General features: G+C 35.0%; 1 protein-coding gene across 2 annotated transcripts; it reads right to left on the bottom strand.

The window, feature by feature from the left end:
- Nucleotides 1-3,125: 3,125 nt before the first annotated feature.
- On the bottom strand, nucleotides 3,126-14,235 carry LOC129572523 (ion transport peptide-like). Of its 2 annotated transcripts, none has more exons than XM_055452490.1 (2): nucleotides 14,021-14,235; nucleotides 3,126-3,332 (listed from the first exon to the last, which is right to left on the bottom strand). In XM_055452490.1, exons 1-2 carry the CDS (start codon nucleotides 14,233-14,235, stop codon nucleotides 3,212-3,214), a joined length of 336 nt encoding a protein of 111 aa, XP_055308465.1. In that variant the 3' UTR covers nucleotides 3,126-3,211. The 2 variants fall into 2 exon arrangements, with proteins under 2 accessions (XP_055308465.1, XP_055308464.1); XM_055452489.1 differs by lacking the exon at nucleotides 3,126-3,332 and adding an exon at nucleotides 13,352-13,784.
- Nucleotides 14,236-15,069: the final 834 nt, after the last annotated feature.

Raw genomic sequence — 15,069 nt, 5'->3', positions numbered from 1 at the left:
CCATCTTTTGAAAAATCGACACGATTAATTCCCAGACCCAATAATAAATTATTAATATGTTAATAAAGTGACAGCTGTATTCTTAGGTGAACTACACGATCAGCAGCAAACAGTATCATTACTGGACGAAGCAAAAGGTTCGAAATCGACAGGGAAAGCGGTGGACCAAGGACTTTGTCAAGGAAGAGAAGCGGAAGGCACTGGAAGGACTACATTCGGCATCGGCTTAAAATGATGGAACGTGGCATTGCCGTGTATACGACAGACAAACGAATTTTGACAAATACGTTCGATCAAACAGTGTGACCGATAGCATAGCCGGAATGTTGACCAGCCATCAGCCATCACTTATGCATTTCAGAGCTGCTCAAATGTCGCCCAGTTCACCCATCGGCATCAAAAAGACACTGCGTTGCCCGGGAAATTGGAAGATGATACGGAGCTACAAAAAGTGTCCTGGTTATGTGGTTAATATGGTCGACGACTCGACGAGTATTTCACTTCTCAAACATGCGCCAAGTGCTTTGGCCGTTTTGATCGACGCACGAGACGACATCGGTTCAAAGTCTGCCATGATTGTCGGCCGCAATCGGTACGAGCAATGCTACCATCAATGATTGTGTGCAAGGTCAACAAACGGAAGATGAGGGAAGAGAAGTTGAGAGTGTTTTTGCTCAAGAAAGAAGCGGAAGAGGGCAACGGAAATCAAGCGGTCGGCAATGATGTCCCACATCCAAATCAACTAAATCCACATTTACTCCCAAATGTTGCGATCTACTATAAAACATGGCAAGTAAATGGGTCTAGTGGAATTTTGGAATACGTGAACGTCAATCGAGCCGATGAGATGGAAGTTGTTGAGCCACGAGTACACAAGACGACATGGCATCGTGACATTGCCGCTGCAAAATGTATCCTGATCAAAGGTAAATGCTCATATATATTGATTGAATTGCATGTGAGGCACAGTGCTTTATTTACACATCATTCATTGTTTTCTTGTATGATTTTCAAGTACACTGTGACTTGTTTGTGTATCGTTACCCGAAACATTGCTGAGGCCATCCAACCAGCGAGCTGCTGTCAACAACTAACAAGCATCTGCATCGTCGTTCACGTCATTCACATTGAATAATTTAAAAATTAAAATATAACAGTAATGCTATTTCCGCTAAGCCTGACCACAAAAAGTATAGTAGGCGTACATACTTAACTAAGGGGCCAGAAGTACCCATATAAGTAAATGTTTTGTTTTTCAATTGACATAAGAGTATTGAATGTATTGATGCTAATTTTATGCAATTTCTTCTCCATTCATTCCATGCACAATTGGATCACTATGACGGTTGATTCTACGATTAAATCTATCCCCGTATTCAACCTTGGATATGTGCCTGGAATCGGATGTATTTGGATTGATAATTGTTAGATGGACATAGCTATAGCTATAATTTAATAGCATGGGACGAATCAAAAACGTTAGCACTCGCAATAATCATATAAAAGTCACAATGCGAACGCAAGCTATTCAAATATCGTATATTGCGACAACGCAAGAAGAAAATTATCGCGCGATATTCATGCGATAACTGCCTTATACGTAGACCTCCCATCGCGTCCGGAAACGTCCGGAATTTCGTGAAATTCCGGATATTTCAGCATGATCCGGTTTTCTCTAGCGATTTCCGGATATTTTCAAATTTTGAGAAAACGTATTAAAATGTTCTACATTTCAACACAATTCCATTTAAAATTTTATAAAAGATATTTAGAAAATGAGAAGTTGTCGATATCTTTTTCTATTATTATTCCATTTGTTCAAAATTTAGATGTGGTTCACATACAACACGATATTATGGCATATTCAACAGATCGTCTCGTTTTTGGCGATTTCCTTTTTTCTATTATGGTGTCAATGTGTTTTTTTGCTTTTATTATAAATAAAAAATGTCAACTACACTTTGCTGCTATTCAATATATATACTAACAGTTCATTCAATATACATAACTATATTGGGAATATATTCCCAATACAGTTAGCAAACTGAGAACAGAAGAAACGTAGAGAAGAAATCGGTTCAACTGATTCAGTTGCTTGAAATCTTTTCAAATCTTTTAGAAAAATAAACGCATATAATTTCGGTTCAATTTGTGTGCAATGCCGAATATTCAAAATCATGGCAAAAACTTCGACGGCACAGAAAGAGCTAATAACTTTTTTTCATTGAACATGGGTGATTTAAGGATGTAAAAACTCTTATGTCTGGCAACACCATGATTCAGGGAACGAAATACAGACTGAATGTTGTTATTTGACTTAATTTTCTTTCATGTTTTTCTTATTTATTTTATGGCACTTCAATTTTGTCCAACTATTTCGTATAATACCACATTAAGCATATTTTCTAATCCTTATTCTTCATATTTAAAGAAATCTGGAATTTTCCGGATATTCTGCTCCCAAACTCCAGACATTTTTTCGAATTCCGTACAAAAATTCCGGATATTTCGTGAAAATCCAATGGGAGGTCTACTTATGCGATACTGTTTCTATGCGTTTTGGACACATTGCTAAAAGCAAATAATTTAGAAAAGATTTTATATACTGCTTCCGAGTTATTACATTCAATAGTTTTTACAAATCTAAGTCAGATGTCGCTAGTTTTCTCCGATTTGAAATACCAAGAAATATTGTAATACAGTAGAATCAGACATATGAAACCCAAAAAAAATTCAATCCTATACACCAATCCCCCCTTTGTAGACAATTCTTGAAGTCGTTCAAATTCGGTTGCTTTTGTTGCAAAACAATTGCGTTTTTTGGAAGTTGCTTTTTCTGATAATCTACTATACCTATAACTCGGATAAACTCTCAAAAGTTTACTAAAACTTGCGAAAATTTGAAGATATTTTCCCAAACTTGATAGTGCCAATACTGTATCCATCTGCCTCGTCTTATTTTGAAATTCATAATATTCTTACTATTAATAAACTTACGTTAAAATTCAATATGTACACTTTCTTGGGGAGGGGGTTTAACAAACAAAAAAGGAATAGAAAAAAGTAGTGTTTAAATAGTTATTGACCAAAGAACATTGTTTTTAGTTAATGTCACATTCATGCTGCTCACATACTCATCAATGTCGTTTTATTCAAAATATTCAACATTTATTATTCATAGATTTTAAAATAATTTTTCTTGTTTGTAACTTTAGTTTGAATCATTTCTTTTGCCAAGCATGAGCCGATAGCGATCAAACTTATCCATTTCTTCCGCTAATAACAATGCTTCTACACATGATGAAAAGTAGTCCGTTCCAAAGCAATCTTTCCTGTAAAACAAGAGAATATACAAATTCACCTTAGTATGGATTTATTGTTTGTTTTTTTAAAAAAATGAGTTCACAGAAAACTTTCATAATTATTTCCCCGAAGAAATCTCATCTGCTACAAAATTCAAAAAAAACATGAACATTCGAAAAGTCTCCAAAAATTTATAAAAACGAAATTTTCTACAGGGTCAATTTTTTTAGAAGTCCAAAATAACTTTTTTTTTGTTATAAAATAATATTTCCAAATTCCAATAAAACTAGCGAAGTATGTCAAAAAGCCGTCATGATGAGATATAAATATATATTATCCTGTAATAGTTTCCCAACCTATACTTTTGGCTGGCGCAAGATAGCGGTGGCGCCTAAATAAGATGTATTAGCAATTTGCGGCATTTTTAAGAACTATCAATACTTGTCGTTGTTGTCATGAATTTCGCAACAACAAGAAGTATTGATAGTTCCTAAACTTGCCGCAGACTCTATTTAGGCGCCACCGCTACTCACTGTCATGTCAAATACATTGGTTCTTATGGCAGAGAAGCACAGGTTGTAGTTTCCCCGAAAATCATCTATGAGGTGTAAATAAAGGTGTCAGCGAACAAAATTCCAACTTTTCAAACGGACAGTTTGTCCGTCCATGATATTTCCGACATTCACCCATTTTTCGAATGCCCGAACAATTTTTTTCAATTTCAATATAATTGAATGTTATCTTCTGAGTGAGTTCAATAGATGTGACCGATATATTTCTATTGTTCGATTGAGAACCATAGAGGTTCCAAATCAAAATTTCATCATTAGTTTGTCCACAGCGCGTCAAAAATTTTTAATCGCGGTACACATTTTGTAGAGTTTTATGACGTTGCAAGATTTCGGGAAAATGGAATTTTTAAAACTTTAAAAACTCTAAAGACCTCATCATAAATGGTATCCTATTTATTGAAATTGGTTGAGCGGTTTTCGAGATAGAGCACAAAATCTTTTTGAAAAATTGCTGATTTTGGCCGCTTTACTGTATATAATTTCATGAATGCGTCAGATATGTTGTCAAAATTTATGCTAATTGTCAGAGCTGCGTAGTCATAAGAAAGAAAAATTAAAGCTGAAGTGTTAGTCTGTTTTCGAACCTCGAACCATAAACACGGTGTTTTATTTCGATCAATAATTAAAACCTGCTTTGCCCACAGGTTATGTGCAACAGATACGTGTAAACCACTGTTTGTTTGTTTTTAAAGTACTGTTGTTGTATTTTTTGTATGAATCTTCTGATAAGTTTTCCATCTCATTGATGTATCGGAAGAAGTGGCCAATTTAATGCTCCGACGGAGCAGCTTCGTCCATGGATTGCTTTCTTCGAATATAACTTGCGGGCTGGCGGCTTACGGCTTATAATTGAAAGATGAATCCACAAAAAAGATGCGTGCGTGAAACGACTTACTTTTAGACTTCTTGCTGGAGGGCTGTTTTATGCAAATCATTGCACTGACTGGCAACAGCGATTGTGCTGCTAAAAAATGCGGTGGCCAGCGTAACGGAATTTATGCCTCTCTGGACATAGTAGGTAAATTCGGTGAGATTAGATGGAGTGGATCTGGATTTCATAAAGTCGTGTTGCTTTTTGGTGATTTTGTCCTGTACCAGGGACAGAAGTTTGACGTTCACCAAATGCTCAAAGAACTTCGCCACAGTTTGGAGCTTAGCAATGCAACGGCAGTTCTCTATTTTCGATCTTGCCCCCTTTTTGAAAATGGGCGTCACACTAGAGCGTTTCCATTTGTCAGGGAAATGGCCAGTTGACAAAGATTCGTTGAAAATCTCGGTGAGTGGAGCCGACAAATGACTCGCACAATTTTTTAGTATCAATGGATGCATACCATCGGGACCCGTACCTTTCTTGGTGTTCACGGCTTGTAGCTCTTCAAGCACAAAATTGATATTGAGCTGGAAATCCTCAGTTTGCTGTGACTCATCGGTAGGCGATTGTTGAACGCCTTGAGTCGTTGAGTCATCTTAGTTGCTACTGAAGAAGTTTGCAAACAGATTCTGTTTCGTTTGCTGTGCGTACATCACCAAGTTGCATGACTTTTGGTTTGTTGTCGGTGCTCTTCCGGAATCACAATGTGTATGGAATGCAAAAAATAAAGCGCCATCTGTGCCATGATTCTTTTGTTCGTATAAGTCCAATGTATTCAATTTGAACGCTCGGAAAACGTTCAAACGTTCAACATCATCATTCCATATAGTATTGCATAGTTCATTTTCCATAGACTTGGTGGCGCTTATATTGTGACAAACGTCAAAGCATAGGATTGTATACATTACATATTGTGATTCCGGCTCTTCTTTGAATTGACATATTGCCAAAATCTCGATGCATCATACTTGAGCGAGAATTTCATTTTGTCCACGTAATCGTTGTACAGTTCCGTGTTGAGTTTGATGAAGTGCCATTGTCTTAGATGAAGTGCCATTGTCTTGCAATGCATCCGTATCCATGTTTGTGGGCATATAAAAACATTCCTTCATACAAATGAGTGGTCGGGAATAAAAATGACTAAAGTTGAACCACTTATGGATAACCGTAACATAATATTCTTGATTTTTAAAAGTGCAACATAAATTTTGTTCGCTTGTAAGTGAATCGTAAAATATCTGTGGACTATAGAAATCGTGTTTCACTTTAATTGAAACAAAAATGTTTGATACACTTTCAAGTCCATTGGAATGATGATTCACTTTAATAGTGGTTTTGTTGTGATTTGGCTTCGGAGTGAAAATTAAGTGATAAGGAGCGCGAATTTCGATGTGCCGATAACACCATTGGATTGGGCACATGAAATACTGTATGAGAATCGAAAAAAAAATTTCAGCCTGCTTCACCGTAGAAAAGAAGTGCGCAGTAACGAACAAGAACGTTCAGGTTTCGGCAACGTTGCATTATAGCGATTATGAATGAACGTAATGAGAAATGTAGCGAGAAATTACGTTCATTCATAATCACTAGTGCAGCCACGTTGCCAAAACATGTACGTTCTTGTTTCCTTACTGCGCATTTCTTTTCTACGGTGAAGCAGACTGCTTTGTTGATGTGTATAACAATACGGGTAAAACACCGGCGATCCGAGGTTTTCATACAAACTTCCCATGTAGACGATCCGAAACAGGCAAAAATCGAAAAAAAAGTTAAATTTTTTTTCCATTTTCATACAGTATTTCATCTGCCCAATCCAATGGTATCATTGGCACATCAAAATTCGCGCTCCTTATCACTTAATTTTCACTCCGAAGCCAAATTACAACCAAAACCACTATTAAAATGAATCATCATTCCAATGGAATTGAAAGTGTATCAAACATTTTTGTTTCAATTAAAGTGAAACACGATTTCTATAGTCCACAGATATTTTACGATTCACTTGCAAGTGAACAGAATTTATGTTGCACTTTTAAAAATCAAGAATATTGTGTTACGGTTATCCATGAGTGGTTCAACTTTAGTCATTTTTATTCCCGACCACTCAAATGTTCCATTTTTTCTTCGAATTTTCAACTTTATGAAGTCAATGCTCACATCCAGTGATAGCACAAAGTCTGAGACTTTGGACAAGGTCAACACAAACTCCAAAATAATCTCAGTACATCAGAATTCACCGCTTAAGATGAAGTCGCCATACAAATTTTTCAAATTTGAAATTTTTTTATTTTTAGTGAGTTAGTGCTCGGAAGCTAGTGGTGTTAAGAGGCATGAAAATTGGCACAGAGTCAGCACTATGTCTGAATTTTACAAAACCAATCTCAGTACACCAAGATTCATGGCCTGAGATGGAGTCGCCGAACAATTTTTTCAAATTTGACAAAATTTCATTTTCAGTGAGTTAGTGCTCGGAAACAAGAGGTGCAAAAGGGCTTCAAATGTTGCATGCTACCAGCACTAACTCCAAATTTTCCAAAACCAATCTCAGTACACCAAGATTCATGGCCTGAGATGGAGTCGCCGAACAATTTTTTTCAAATTTGACAAAATTTCAATTTCAGTGAGTTAGTTGCCGCGTGTAGTTGCAGCACAAACTCTGGAAATTTGGCACAAACCAGCACTAATTCCCCAGATTCCGAATCCGGAATTAGTTTTTCATTTTTCGAACTGGGGGGGCCAGCCACATGTACCTAAACATTTTTCAACGACATTCTATCGACTGTTTTAATTATCGAACATTCTTATTTTTGTTTTGAATGTATAAATAGTACATATTGTGCCAGCTTTAGGATGATAATTCTCTTTATTGAATATGATGCGCCAATTCTGTATTATATCCGATTTTCCGATCTATTGAGGCGCAGTATTTTCAAAGAAAATGCAACTGGTTTAGTTTTTTACATAAGACTGCTCTCACTGTCTTCGTTATTACGAATGGATATAAAAGAATTGCCACAAGAAAAATTTTGCAATTTTCTATCAAATACGTAAATAACACCTGAAAAATTGCAGAAAAATCTCAGAAAAATCATGTGCATCAAGGGCAGAAAAAAATTACGGGCTGTTAAGGTATTAAATGTCTTCTTTGCATTGGAATGTCAAGGTCCATGAAGAAGCGGATACGAACGGAAAAATGCCTAGTTCGAATCAAGCTTTCTATTTTGAAGATTTTTTTTAAATTTCATTTTTATTTTTGTTCCATATTTTCCCGTTTTTTAATATCAATTTTTGAAGTTTTTTCAACCGGTAGTAACGGGAACATTTTGACTAATTCCAAACATTCGAGGAAAACTATCAACAACGAGGAATGTCTTCGTAAAACGAGGACGTCTGCGCACATTGTGTATATACATATATTGTGTAGTCGTGACGCTAAAAACATATATGAGCAAAAATTCTTTAACCGGGAATGGATGAAATTGTTTTTTCCTCAAATATCGTGCTATCGTGGTCTTTTTTCGTCAACAATGATCCCAAAGTATGGGGCAACACCATTGTCACATGAACTTAGACATTTATAATTTGACATTTCAACGTTGTTTTGGTTGTGCCACGTGTTGTGTCAAAATGAGTGAAAATACACAACCGAACAAAAAGTTGAATTTAAATATATTATTTTCATTATCATTGCTGTTATTCAATCTTATTTATTAGATTACGATGTAATCTTGCTATTTTGACCAAATTTTGCAATGAATTCATCTTATTCATGTGCGTTTGAAGGCTCTGAAAGGCACCGCAAATTCGAATGTAACCTTCCAGTCTAAAATTCCCGAATGTTTTTTTTCCATGTATACCATAATCAAGAACAAAGACGCTATATTAGTTTTTTTTAAGAACTTTTTACCTATTTTCTGGAAAATGAAAATATCAGTAACTTTATTCGACTAAAACACTCATACGAGCCTTCAGACATATGTAACGAGGCAGTCTTTGTTACATTAGAGGAAATCGAGATCATTTGATGACGGATTTTTTCTTTGTGATCAATCTATAAATGAACGCCACAAATAATTATCACATTTCTATTCGTAGCCACCCCGAAATGATTTATATGGGGTAACTATGGTTTTAATCATTTCATTGATCCTTCATACAGCGAACAGAGCCTTGGAGTAATAAGATGCTCTGCTAGAGGAACTGAATTTCAGCTACAACCTCCAAACACATCGCCAAAATTGGAATCCGGTATCGAATGCAGAAAAAAAAATGCAGAAACCCAAAAACGCAGAAAAAAAATTTGCAGAAAAAAAAATTGCAGAAAGAAAAAATGCAGAAAAAAAAATTGCAGAAACCCAAGAACGCAGAAAGAAAAAATGCAGAAAAAAATTTTGTAGAAAGAAAAAATGCAGAAAAACAAAATGCAGAAAAAAAATTTGCAGAAAAGAAAAAAATGCAGAAAACTAAAAACGCAGAAAAATTGAAAAAATACGATTTTTCGAAAGTTTGTTGACCACAATAGATTTCGTCCGACGCGTGTTTTTTTAATCTGGCACATCAGCCAAATAAGTGCCAGGCGATAGTTTAGGCCGCCCTGAGTTCATAATGGGCCATGGTTTTGGGTAAAGGTGCTTCTGCCGGGAGTTAATGACTATTGGCGTTCCCACATTTCAGGAAGAACGAATTTCTTGATGAAACTTAGTTTTTACACCAGTACTCCGGTATTTATTGGTTTTTACCTATCTATTCAAGAAGTAATTTGTTCAGACGATCACGCAGATTCTGCAGAAGCGATTCTATATTCTCAAAGCTACAATATGTTTCAGAAAATGGGTTGAAATGGGTGAATTTCGTGGAAAATGGTCAAAATTAGTTACTGTATTAACATTTACAACTTTTGAAATGTACGGTTCAACACATGAATGTCAGATTCTAGTTGCTGGCGAGCCGATATTAACCTCATACTTCGTTTTGGTGAGTTGGTGGATTCAGTGGAAACATGATTTTTCTCAAAAAAGAATGGAAGGGTTTTCTATGCCAAAAATGTGATTTTGTATCAATCTTTCAATTGATCGATAGTTTTATGAAGAAATGTCGATTTGAGACCAAATTTGTAGGAAAACCAGTGTTCAAGTGTTCAGGGACCCATTTTTTTTGAGAAAAAATGTTAGTTGTCCAAGACAAAAACATCGTAAGAGGCCGTTTTCGACCACTTTTCTAACACCACTGAAAAAAAAAATTCACTAAATCCACCAACTCATAAAAACGAAGTATGAGGTTAATATCGGCTCACCAGCAACTAGAATCTGACATTCATGTGTTGAACCGTACATTTCAAAAGTTGTAAATGTTAATACAGTAACTAATTTTGACCATTTTCCACGAAATTTACCCATTTCAACCCATTTTCTGAAACATATTGTAGCTTTGAGAGTACAGAATCGCTTCTGCGTGATCGTCTGAACAAATTACTTCTTGAATAGATAGGTAAAAAACCAATAAATACCGGAGTACTGGTGTAAAAACTAAGTTTCATCAAGAAACTCGTTCTTCCTGAAATGTGGGAACGCCTATAGTCGTTAACTCCCGGCAGAAGCACCTTTACACAAAACCATGGCCCATTATGAACTCAGGGCGGCCTAAACTATCGCCTGGCAACTTATTTGGCTGATGTGCCAGATTAAAAAAACACGCGTCGGACGAAATCTATTGTGGTCAACAAACTTTCGAAAAAATCGTATTTTTCCAATTTTTCAGCGTTTTTAGTTTTCTGCATTTTTTTCTTTTCTGCAATTTTTTTTTCTGCATTTTTTCTTTCTGCGTTTTTGGATTTCTGCATTTTGTTTTTCTGCATTTTTTCTTTCTGCAAATTTTTTTTCTGCATTTTTTCTTTCTGCGTTTTTGGGTTTCTGCAATTTTTTTTTCTGCATTTTTTCTTTCTGCAATTTTTTTTTCTGCAAAATTTTTTTCTGCGTTTTTGGGTTTCTGCATTCCATTCGGATACCAAAATTGTAACCTTCCAGTCCAACAAAAAAATGGCTATATCTCAATGGGTGTGAAAGATAAAGAAAAGGTTTGTTGGTACGAAATGTTCGTTTTGTAGCCTAGATTTGTCTCAGTATAAAACTTTAGGTGCTTTCTAGATCAATAGAGGAGATATGAGCATAAATATTTCGGAAAATCGTGCGAATGTAACCTTCCAGTCAGAATTCTTGCTCATATACAATAGGGTTGGCCGATTTTGGTTTTCTGGGGATACATAAAATGGAGTGTCGGCATGACTTAGCTATTGATGAGAGAAGAAAAGTTTGTTCGGTCCCACCTTAAAAAAGTGACTCACGTTTGGCCCGTTGCTAACCGCAAGAACACCTTGAAAATACCTTAAAATTGTTGAATGTCGTTGGGTTTTTGGAATTTTCCATCACTTATAATGAACTTCTAACAAAACCACCGGATTCCTCGTGAAAAATTACGATAAATAGTACTACTTTCAATCAACTTTATTGCGATTTTGTGTCCGATAGAAGCCGAAAATCGCCAAAAATTGCCTTTTTTGGTCAATTTTCCAAATAAATAAGGGTAGTGCATACAAGTAGAGACTATTTATCTGCTTGAAAATGGTCAAATATGAGATAATTATTCAAAAGTATCGCATATCCAGTCATAGAACTATCGCTACACAGTGATTTCACCTTCGAATTTGACGAAATTTTCGAAAAACCGGCAAAAAATTCGACATTTTTAGTAAACTTGTGGTAATAAAAGCTCAATAATTCAATTTTAGGAACGTGTGATGTGCTATTATCGCACAATTTTTGACGAGGAATTGATTTATGAACAAATTTAATCAAAAATAATATGACTTCAGAGTCAAAAAAATTTGATTATTCCAGACCAAAATGAGCAAATGAGGCATATGAGCTTCGGTTTCACAGCTAAATCACCCCATAGAGCAAACAATTTCTACCTTTGCTGACTTGGAACTTCTTGTAGAATCCCTTACGAATATTTTGAGTGCTTACATGACCAAGTCAAATGATGTTTTCAAATAATACTAGCCTCATATTCGATTGGTTCGATTTCAACTCTCAAAAAATCCACTTTTGGTCAATAAATCCCACAAATATGGATATTTTAGAATAAGTGTTTTGGTGAAAAGTTATTTTTTCTCGAAAATATAAGGAGTCTTTTTAGACAAAAACTCTTATAGTTGGTTTTTTGAGGTACCTCCCGAACAAAAGTGACATTTTTTCTGGATTTTGGTATGAAAATACCATTTTTTGTTCGGTATGTACCACAGAAATACACTCTGCAAAACTGAACAAAATTGAGCGTCAGAGATGTTTGGGGAATGTATTTCTGTAGGTAAGTTGGCTAAAATGGAAAAAATGCCCAGAAATGATCACGCCCTATATTTAAAACAATAAGAGTGCCATCTAGAATTTATAGGATCTTCATTTTCCTACATATTCCATCTGTATTCTCTCAAAAACATCGTCTCTGCAACGTGTATGATGTCAGCGAAATCCAAACGACCAAATTGTGCTCGCTGTGTGTGTTTCACCACACTTCAAAAGCCCAAAATGCAAACCACACCGCATTCACCAAAAATACCGATACTAACCATACAAATGCTATGTACAGCGTTTTAATGTTAAAACATGTACTTTTTTTTAAGAAATGAAAACGAGTAATGATCACACCTTTTTTTGAAAATTCGCAACCAAGATGGGGAAATAAGTCCTTTCTCAACATTCAATCTTCTGTCAATATTCAATGCTTTGAGCCCGAGAGGAAAAATGATTTTGATTCCATCAATTGATTTTTGTAGATTAGAATACCTTATTGTCAATTTAAAATTATTAATAAATTTAACTAAAATCAATTGATATAATTGTGTCAATTTTCGCCCAAAAAACAATATTTTTCTGATTTTGATTCCAATTCAAAAATTCGACCAAAAAATTACAGAAAAAAAATCAAGTATGAAAAAAAATATTTTGATGTGCCCTGCTAATTAAAAGAAAAAAACAAAAGAATAACATACCCTTATCAATCAAGCAATAAATAAATAAATATCCTAAAATTGAAGATGTAAAATCAAAATGTAGAAATATGAATGAAGCGGAAGTGTTTGTTTGCGCTGCTAGAGGATCAATTCTTCCATCTTTGTTGTTACCCACAGAAACGTAGTGGTGATTCATTAGCTGAAGTTGCATCTCTTATTCGTTTCATTTTTGTATCCAACATTGGTGATACAATTTTAACTATTTTCGTGATATTTCCAATTCCTACTAAATTTCAACATTTCAAATTGGTCTCCACTGAGAGAACGGACTCTAGAAATTCCATGCAATAAATTGAGTTTTGCTGTTTTACAACATGTGTGCAAGTAGTAGTAGTGAATTTCGCGGCGGGCACACCGGACAAATTATTGAAAAATTGGTTGTATTTTTCGTAACAAGCCTTGTAAAATGTCAACAAAGAATTATTTTCATGGTCTTTCTAGTGTCCATTCTCTATGTGCACCATCGTAAAACTATCGTTTCCCATTATTCGACTTAAAAATTGATGATTAATGAACATTAAAAAACACAAATAAATATCGTTTTCCTCTTTATAGAATTTTTATAATCTCTGAGAAACCTTTACTTTACAATATAAATAATAAATTAATCGTTCCTAATCATTTATAATTGTTTGATGATGCACGTTTTCTGTTCAACTGTCGTTATTTCTGCACTTTTATTTCAATTTGCCATTTAACATCGATTGTTCTCGTAATATCTGCTTTAAATTTCTCTTTTTTATTTCGTGCAATGATCCAATCCACTGTTGATGTTGTATTGTTTTTTTTTATTCTTTATATTAAATATTTTAAGCTGTCGTGCAGGTAATGCATTATTGTTTAATGATTTAGAATCGGAGGCTGGGCTCCATTCACTTGTTTTATATAGTTTTTAATTTTTTCTATTTCATCTGTTAACTGAAGCGCATCCAGGCATCCTTTAAAGTAATCTGTGGTAAAGCACCTCTTCCTATTGTATTATAATTTAAACATATGCAATAAAAATCGTTAATAAAAATGTGAAATATGTGTCTCTTAAAATTGAACGTGTCTGTTGCGGGTTTATCTTTCAAATAAATGTGTATTTGGTATTAAGATGTGTAATTAAGTGGATGACAATAATATTTATTATGACGCTGTTATAACTGTGATTGTTTCCTTTTTAAAAAGAATGTATGTGTTTACAGATCATTTGCTTGTACTTACTTGCAAAGTGTATGCAATTCAGGTTCTCTGAACAATGAATAACAATCCTCACATATTCTATCTAATCGATAAAAAATGGATTTGTTGAAGACTCCCTTACATTCTATTTCGAAAAATGTGCTCCGTTTCGCTAAACTATGTTGTGGTAATGAATTGATCAATGGAACTAATGCTAAAATTAGCGCCACTGATATAGCCAAATTTCGAGAACACATCTAAAATGAATAGAACAAAAAAATTTATTAATTTTGTGGAATCCAAAAATGAAGGTCGAATGAAACGTAACAAACATATAAAATATCAGATCAACAAATAAGTTCATTTGGCTCGGAATAGGATTTTTCTTCTAAAAATTTTCTCTGTCCAAAGTGGATCTTACTTTATTTTCCACAACTTTCTGATATAGCCATATTGCCCTTCAACAAAGTAAGGTTTTAACCCTATGCATACAGTGCAAACAACCGTCTTAAGACGGGCAACATTTAACCGTTTGTACAAAGTAAACCGTATGTCGGATTGCAATGCTTGACTACAACATTATTGGCAAGAGTAGGGTACTGGGGGGTTATTCGTGCCGCGGGGTAATTCGCGCCATCGGCCTTTTCTCGACACAGGCAATACATATACTAATGATCTTGGTGTCATTTGAAAGAGCAAGAAAAACGCAGTATTTGGTTAGTAATTTGACAGCGCTTCATTCAAGTGCAAGCAATCTACAGGCATAAATGTGTTTTGTGCTAGTACTGAGTTCATTTTTGGAGCTCACAGAATTTTAGCTTTGACCATTAAAATTTAATATTTTCAAAAAACGGGTTGATGTATTTTGTAGCTTTTCACCAGCTCTTTCTTATGGATATAAATTTGTTTTGAATATTTTCAATTTTTGTGGCTGAATCGAACTCCGAACAGCAACAAATGGGTCGGGGCAATTCGCGCCACCTCATTTTTGCGTTTTACCGCTAATTGGTCACTCGGAACTCATATCTGTGAATGTGGCAATGTAGATGGACTTTATACTGGTCGATCAAAAGTTCCAGATCTCAAAAATA

Source organism: Sitodiplosis mosellana, unplaced genomic scaffold, assembly GCF_009176505.1.
Source record: "Sitodiplosis mosellana isolate CC-2019 unplaced genomic scaffold, AAFC_SMos_1.0 Smas_scaffold_5153, whole genome shotgun sequence".
Taxonomy (NCBI): Eukaryota; Metazoa; Arthropoda; class Insecta; order Diptera; family Cecidomyiidae; genus Sitodiplosis; species Sitodiplosis mosellana.
This window is presented reverse-complemented; position numbering and strand designations above follow the sequence as displayed.